General features: G+C 34.6%; 1 protein-coding gene across 1 annotated transcript; it reads right to left on the bottom strand.

Annotated features, from left to right (window-relative positions):
* Positions 1-6,387: 6,387 nt before the first annotated feature.
* On the bottom strand, positions 6,388-8,447 carry LOC118032771 (ethylene-responsive transcription factor ERF073). Its single transcript, XM_035037554.2, has 3 exons — positions 8,152-8,447; positions 7,765-7,957; positions 6,388-7,625 (listed from the first exon to the last, which is right to left on the bottom strand). The coding sequence occupies exon 3, from the start codon at positions 7,437-7,439 to the stop codon at positions 6,471-6,473; it is 969 nt and encodes a 322-aa protein (XP_034893445.1). The 5' UTR covers positions 7,440-7,625; positions 7,765-7,957; positions 8,152-8,447; the 3' UTR covers positions 6,388-6,470.
* Between the last annotated feature and the right edge of the window lie 617 nt (positions 8,448-9,064).

Raw genomic sequence — 9,064 nt, 5'->3', positions numbered from 1 at the left:
GCTGGAAAATCATTGATAGTCTACATCAAAGCCGCCCTTATAAGGAAATTTTGTTTCCTCGATATATCATAAGTCAGAGCTCTGGAGGACCACAACTGTGCCAACTTATTAATCAATGGTCAAAGACAAACATCTATATTCCACCCCAGGCTGCTTGGACCGGGTATGACAGTAGATAAAAACATGAACTCCGGCCTCATACACATTCTCGGTGGCAAGTTATAAACTGTAAGTATGACCGGCCAACAAGAATAGGGAGCAACAAATGACCCAAATGGGTTGAATCCGTCTGTACACAACCCAAGACGGACATTCCTTGATTTAGCTGAAAAGTCAGGATGCACACTGTTAAAGCGTTTCCACGCTTCGCCGTCAAAAGGATGCACCATCACACCATCAACCGCATCATGAGTTTGGTGCCATGTCATGTGCTCAGCAGTCCTTCGTGACATGAATAACCTCTGCAGTCTAGGTGTGATCGGGAAATATCTAAGTTTTTTATATGCCACTAGAGTCTTTCCCCTGCCAGTTCTGGGTTTGTAACGGGAATGCCCGCATGTCATGCACTCGGTCATCTTAGCATTTTCAAGGTAGTATAACATGCAGAAGTTAGGACACATGTCAGTTTTCTGGTATCCTAAACCGAGAGGTTTCATCATAGACTTCGCAACATAGAAGTTCTCTTTCAGCCTGTTCCCTTCAGGTAAAATGCTTCTTGCCCAATCAATAATTTTATCATACCCGGCCTCACTCAACCCATGATCTGACTTGATGGTGAACACTTGTGCCACGGCTGACAATTTACTGTGGTTTGTGCAGCCATCCCATAATGGTTCGTCAGAATCTTTCAACAAATCAAAAAACCTAGCTGCTTCTGCATTAGGTTCTTCTTCTATGATTGGACATTGACTGATATTATCTTGATTCATTCTCATTGCATCCATAACCATATTTCTGTAAGGATTAGTGTTATCATTTGCCGCTTCATGCACGTTGCTAGCATTAAAAGTTGACCCAACCATCATTTCTTCCATTCTCCTATTACTAACAAATACCTCTCCATGTGCATACCAACACTGGTAATCCTCTATAAACCCTTTGTGTAGAAGATGCATCATTACAACATCTGGATGCAAATACTTTTTATTTTGACACTTCCTGCATGGACACCTAATACCGCCTCCAGTAAAATTTCTGGGAATAGATGTTGTGAAATTAATAAAACCCTGAACCCCATTACAATAATCCATCCTCCACAATCCTTGGGGTGAATCTAGATACATCCATGAATAATCATCCATGACTTCTATCGAACCTCTATAAAATTATAATGACATCATGTATTAATTAACTAAGTTAGGTAAATAAACTTGCAAAAATATTACTTTACCTCGAGATTATCCAACAAATCAATCACAACTTCTCATAAATATTAAATATTCATTATCATTTATCAACGTCCATACAAATTAATATATATAAATTAACAGAAATTATCACTCTGTAATACCATTGATAAAACTTAAAAAGTACCCATTAAGCAAGCTATTAATTATTTCAAAACAGAACATGTAATTCAGTAATTCCACAAAATTTTAACAATTTACAAACAAATACAATCTTACAAAATCTAAAACAAGCCATAACAGGTATAAAATTATACATTCATATACTACAAGTTTGTTTGAGAAATAACAATAAAACATGTACATCTACTAACAAAAATACATATACTAAAAAAACAATAAAATTGACATTTAAATGTTAAAATTTAAAAAGATAGAATTACTTACAAAAATCCGTCGGTAAATCAGAACACGGATGCTGTGACCACAAAACTTCAAGAAATACAGCTTATTGTGCTGAGATGAGGAAGAATTTTGTTTAGGTGCAAGGGGCGGCTGGTTATTTACAGATGGGGAGAGTTAGGATTAGGAAGAAGAAGGAGAAATGGGGGGAGGGTCGGCAGAGAGGCCATATATTAACTTTTTCCGATGGATTCACCGACGGAATAAACCCGTTGGTGACTCCGTCGACTATTCTGACGGGAAAATAGACACGTCACCGCACGGACTTGCTTTTCAAATCCATCGGTGATTCTGTCGATATTGTTGACGGTGAACCGATCACGTCACCCGTACGGATCTGCCATTTTAAATCCCTCGGTGATTCCATCGGTATTTTTGACGGTGAACTGATCCCGTCACCCATACGGGTCACCCATTTCGAATCCGTCGGTATTTTTTGACGGTGAACTGATCTCATCACCCGTACAGATCACCTGTTTTGAATCCGTCGATGATTCTATCGAAAAAATCACCCGCCAAAACCTCCACGTCAGCGACCCACCCTTTTTTTCTTAATTCCAAACTTTTCGTCTGTAATTCAGTTGGTAATTACCGACGGTCTACAACCGTCGGTAATTACCAACCGAATTACGGACGGAAAAATTCCGTCGGGAATTTCGATCTTAAATTACCGATAAAAATATTCCGTCAGTGATTTCGTTGCTATTAAGTGAATTTCTGATAGTGCCAGTTTGTTTCTCCATTGAATTCTCCTCAGAATATCATTGTCCAGCTGTATTACTTTCACCATCATCTGGTTTTGTATATGGTTTTCTCCATTGTTGCAAAGCTCTTCGAAATATATCTACAAATTCTGCGCCTAAACCACCTATACCTATTGACTGAAGATTAAACTCTTTTTGCCTAAAGATGTTGCTATTGGCAGCTTCACGCTGATGACAATACATGTTAATAAAATCCATAAAGTTTCAATTAGAGGAATACTTTCCTAAAGAGGACCGATCGAGCAATAAGGACAGCCAAAGGAAATAGATTCAATTGTCACAAATGTTTGCAATAACATGGCATCAAACACACATTCACCACCAAGTTTGGCAAATCCTGTGCAATTTAGGATGATACTATTTCTTAGATTCGACTGACACAACCATGGAAGTATCCATGTCAAAAACCATTACAATTTACCTCTAGTTAGATTTATTTATAAAAGAAAAGAAAATACAGTTTAAAATGGCATATGCATCTTAATTATACTGAACAACAATTCAAAAGTTGAAAAGAAACAGGTCATCATCTATTCACATCATCAAGAACAATTTTTTAAAATGATTAAAATCCACAGATAGGTGGCCAGAATAACACATCAATCTACAAAAAAAAAACACCAGAACCCCTTAATCCTGCCACCCTCCCTCAAACAACATAAAGTTTAATGCCGCCATAATCAAAAGATCATGATTTCCAATCTACTTGCATGTTCATTTCTAGTCCTTTTTATTCACAAATTCCAACTCAAGTGTTAACAATGCAAGGTTAAAATCTTCAGGAGGGATAAACCTAAGAAATTTGACCCAACCCATAATTAGAAACTGCAATTCGTAAGAACAGGAAAACTCAATAGCATTACAATGTTCTTGTGACAGGCGAAATTGAACACATATACCTCATATTGAAATTCTGTAAATACTTGCGTGCTTGCTTCTTTGCGTACCTTTACTGCAATTAGCTGCCATCTTGTAGTTTACCTTTATATACATGGCCATAACCTCCTTCTCCTAGCAAGTTATCCTTCAAAAAAATCATATGTTGCCAACTGAATCTCAGAAAAATTGAATCATGGAACCCTTGATATATAGTTCAGTCGTTGCTCCACAGCCAAAACAAAGAATCACCTTGATGGGTTTTGAGAGAAAGAAAGAGAGTGGAAGGCGTTGGTGGTGTTAACTCTGGATATCACAGTGGCTGGTGAAAAGGACGTCATCAATGATGGGAAGAAAAAAAAAAAAAAAAAAAGGGTTGTTGGTGGTGGTTGATTGTTGAACGGCTAAGAGAAAGAGACTAAGGATTTAGAAACTTAGGTATTTCGATTTTGTTCTTTGTATGTGTGAGTCGATGAAAGAAATAACATGATTTTGCTTTTGTTTTATAAAAGCAATAGGCTAATAGTTGCTGGACACCTGAAGATGGAGGAAACAGTAATGACAATTTATGTTATATGATGAAATCGTTAAATCGGTGGTGAAATCATGCTTTTACATGATTTCACCTGATTTTAGCGATTTAACACAATTTCAACCTAATTTTATCCAGTTTTGAGTTTTTAGCACGTGAAGTATATATTGATTCGTAAAATCGTACGATTTTAAAAGTTAAATCGTGATTTTAACAACTTTGGTTAATCTCATAAATTGTGATATATGAGATACTTGAAACTAATATGCAAGTGCTTGTTAAATGACATGTACATTGAATTGACTCGTAAGAGAATTTTATATGGAGAGATCGCCTATATTTATGGAAAAGCTCAAATAATAGTTGTATAAGTGATCATTAAATTTGAGATCAATAATATATGGAAAGGCACAGAGAACCCTTATGTGTTGGAGAAGAAGAAGAAGAAAGAAATGAGGTATATAAATGATAAAATATTATAGGTTAGAATCACAAAGTTTTAAAAAGCCATGTTTTCTACCTTTGATATTTTTATAAGTTGCTAGTGAAATACTGATCTACAATGTCTTAAAATGTATCATTTAACCTAAATTTTAATGCATGTGTTGTTTTGCCAATTATGTTTTCAAACAATGGTAGCAAGAAGATAGAGAATCACAATTCTTGGCTTGTCCGGTATTTACTGTTGAAAATGATTGCTTGTTCATTGATTCTTGAGTTGAATTGATGTATATAATAGCTAATAATAATAATAATAAAGCAGAGACTTTAGAAAATTGTGGTGACCCAACCCCTGTTATGGCAGGGCGGCTTTTCAAGTTACCAGAAACTTCAAATGAGGCTCACAGACAAGCTCTTGTCTGTTTAGAAATAAACGAGCATGGAGTTGTGTTCATAATATAAACTTCTGGCAAGGATGACGTCATGGGCCACGTCATTTGCAATGAAATCCAAGAGTGCTTATAAGAAATGGAAAATAAAGTGGTAGTGTTGGGACATGAAAAGCATGTTTAACAACTATCTCCAAAGTCCACGCATTTGCTTGCAATACAAGTGAGCTTTTTCACCTGCTCAGCCGCCGAATCATTATCTATTCATTACTCATGATTTGCCACGCAACTTCTTTCTATTATATAATTGCTACCCAAAAAAGTATGACCATACTATATAATTGATTCACGTTAATTTCTGAATTGAGTTACATTTATTTTAAACGTAAAAAATAATATTTAAATATTGTTAAAGTTTTTTTTAATGAAAAAACTTATGTGAAGGTTTACTTGAAGTAATTCTATTGACTTTGCGGGTCCAAAAACAATCCATTCAACCCGTAAAAATATAGTATGATATCTTTTTTAAAAAAAAAGATAAAAAATATATTGGATTGATTGGGATTAACTCAGGTTAACATGTCAAATTTGTAACCCAGGTTATGAGATTGTGATAACTCTCATGAAAAGCAAAATAAAATAAAATTATGAAACTTAATTCCAATCAACTTGAATGATGAAATTAAAAAAAAAACATTTAAAAAAATAATCTGAGTTAATCTATCAAACTTGCAATCTAGGTCACAAGACCGAGATAATCCCATAAAAAAAAAAATTGAAGCAAATTATGAATTTCAATTCTCAATCAGTTCAATATTAAAAGATAAGATTAAAACATATAAAAAAAATAAATTAATAACCTGAGTCAATCCATTGAACTCATGGCCCGAGTCATCAAACTAAGAAAACTTCATAAAAAAAAATAAAAAGAAAATCTATTATTGAATGACTTATGATACGGGTCATAAGATCAAGATAATTTCTAAGAAAAAAAAGAAAAATAACATAACTTAATCATAGTTAAATATATCAAAACTCACAACCTTTATCATTATATCAAGCTATTTAATATAGAAACAAATCAAAACATTCTATTAAACTCCATTTACATCATAATATTTTTCTACGAATTGGAGACCACAAACCCAACTTTTCTGATGTAAAAATTGAAACGCCGAGACAAGTACTTTAGTAAAAAGTGGTTGGAATCCATCATGGCATGGTGCGATAGAACAATCTCTTGGAATTCTTCCAAGCGGAAGGATGCCCCCCTTGAAACTTTCTTCTCTTAACAAAGTACAAATGAGACCTCCATCCATCTCCAACGACAAATCATGGTGGGAAGCCGAGATTAAAATAAGTAAATAGGTAAAGTAGAGAAGACAAAAGATGCCACCTTCCGAGACCTTTCTGGAGAATCTAAACATTTACATCAAAAGCAGCACAAGAAACAAACTTGGACTTGGAAGAATTTTTTTTTTTTTTTTTTTGAATATTCAGATTCTCAACAAGAAGATAGCAGTAGCTACTCGTAAATGGAGCATCTCTCTCAGAGAGTTGCGAAAGGCTCTCAAGCAAAAACCCAAGAACTCCCTTCCTCACTATTTTATTTTATGATATACGCTAAAAATGCACCTGAAATGAGGAACAACTACAAACATTATTGGTGAGCAAAATTGAGAGTTTCCTCAACAAAAGCAAGCGTCTCAAGTTCAATGTCCGGAAGATCCATCACCCCATCCATAGGAGAACTGGCTGGCTCAGTGTTATCGCACATAGAAAAACCTTCTCCATTAATGAAACCATCAAAGAACTGCCCAGTTTGAGAGTGTTGATCAAAACCAAGCAACTCTTGACTAACTGATGGCGATAACGTTCGCTCTTCCCATAAATCCGAAATGCATTGCACTTCTTCGGAGCCGTCTTCAATCATTTCTACACAGCTTTCTTCTTTGATTGAACTTTCCATATTATTACACTCTTTGGCCAACATTTCCACATTGCTTTCAAGCCCATGACCAAGTGAGGTCATGGTAGAGACATCAAGCACAGACAATGGAGATGGATGAGAGCAGAAGCCATCGAATTCTTCAGATACTACCTTTGTATCAACATGCAAATTATTAGCTCTCTCCAATGCCATTTTGCTGTCGAACTCTTCCTTCTTTTTCTTGTAAGCAGCAGCAGCTTCTTCTGCAGTTGTATAAGTCCCGAGCCATAAACGAATCTTTAGAAATGGATCCCTAATCTCGGCTGAATATTTCCCCCATGGTCTTCTTCGAACACCCTTATAGATTGTTGATGATCTTCGAGGTCTAATATTATCAAGAGAATTAGAAGTGCTGATATTGCTTTTGCATACACCAGTTTTGTCTTGTGAAGGACCCTCAAGAATGGACCTGGATGGGAAAACTGGGAGGGTGATCTCCCTAATGAATTGCTTCCAACGATTACATCGATCAAAGTATTCTTCATCTTCATCACTTGAAGAGTCTGTGGCCTCAGGATCATGACATATTATACGAACTTTCCTAGAAGCTGTCAAGTTGCTTTCCATGGCTGGTTTCTTTTGCTTCTCTTGATCAAAAACCCTATCTTGATCCAAAATTGGCCTTTGAAGGCCTGGCATTTTGTGAAATTTAAAATTGGTAGATATAAGAGAGAAATGGAAAAGAACAATTGAAAGAAAGAAAGCAAATCTAAAAAACTTGAGTATCAAGAAAAAACTAAAACCCAAAAACCCCTAAAACCCAAAATTGGAAACAAGAAACGTTTTCCTAAGGAGTCCTTAAAGCAATGAACCCAACTGTAATTCCTGCATAACAAAAACATACAAACAGACCACAACAAATCAAAAACCAAAACCAACACATCGAAACATACATCATCATCAGTCACAAAAACAAACACAATCAATGTTATATCATCACTTTAAAAAAAAAAAAAACACATACCGTTTTGATCTTAATCGTATAGAAATGATCAAAAAGCTCTGTTGAAGAGACCAAGTTTTCATGTAAAAAGAATTGAAAAGGCAGCTACTGATGCAGAGTGTGTGTAATGAAAGCCAGAGGCAGAGCTTTTTTGGAGCTCCAGTCAATAGATCAAACCCAGACGACATAAATCCTCTGTTTTTAGAGAGAGAATCTGAGACCAGAATAAACAAAATTGGGATTAAGAATAAAAAAATAATATTATAGATTAGGAATCAATGAATACAGAAAAGGGATGCTTTTTTGCTATAATCAAGGAGGGAAATTACATAAAATCAAATTAAAAATGGTAACTAGTGATCATAATGAGACTCGTAAGAAAGAAAAGAAGGCTAAATTGTTTCTTACTCAAAGTTGCAGAATTTGTCCCTTTTCGAGCTCTCTCCCAGCACAAAAGCTACCTCATAATGCTAGCTTCTACAAGATCATACACGCTCTCTAGAACTGAAGTCTGTATGAGACTCTTTGTTCTATGATTATAGACGGGGAGAGTGAGAGTTGCAAACTTTTAATAAGCCCAGCATGCACCCAAAGCAGAGGACTCCACTCTGTTTTCTTTTTCTCAACTTTTGCTAGCCGGCTTGTTAGTGGTTCCTCCCAAACTAAGAGAAAAACAAAACTAAGAACAGAGAGACCCATAATGTTGTTTTATTAGGTATGTATTTTTGATAACGCAAAGCATCTGTTCTTATAAAAATATAATTATACTAGAAAAATCTCAACTTAAATGTATTTTGAAATAAACACTTTCAGGCAACGTAACCGGTTACTATAATTTTTAATTACTTAAGAGTTTAAAACATGTTTTAAGGTTTTTTTTTTTAAATTTATTTATATTGTGACGTAGTCGTTATTGTTAATAATTATTAAAATAATAAAATATTACAAACGATTTTTAAAATATTAAGAATTGAGGATGAATTAAATTTGAAATAATAAAATATTATTGCAACTGAAAAGGAAAAATTAGATTGGAGTTTCTTTTTTAAAAAGACAATGTTAGGATGAATAAATGAATTGAATTTATATCAAACAAATCCTTTTCTTATTAGGAATAAGAAATACAAAATTTGAATTCCAAATTTGAGTTCTGCCCGATCACTAAGAGCATGTTTGTTTCTATAATTGCTTCTGTTTTTAAAACCTATCAAAATAAATATTTAATAACTAATAAAACTCAATTTATTGTTTATAGATCCTATTAATATCTATGTTAAAACAACTATAGATCTGTTTAAATAAAATCTAGGAACTCTCGAAT

This window comes from Populus alba, chromosome 15 (genome assembly GCF_005239225.2).
Source record: "Populus alba chromosome 15, ASM523922v2, whole genome shotgun sequence".
Classification (NCBI taxonomy): domain Eukaryota; kingdom Viridiplantae; phylum Streptophyta; class Magnoliopsida; order Malpighiales; family Salicaceae; genus Populus; species Populus alba.
This window is presented reverse-complemented; position numbering and strand designations above follow the sequence as displayed.

Bases quoted from the DNA above. Each gene is read 5' to 3' on its own strand.
- LOC118032771 (XM_035037554.2), bottom strand. From the start codon at position 7,439: ATGCCAGGCCTTCAAAGGCCAATTTTGGATCAAGATAGGGTTTTTGAT.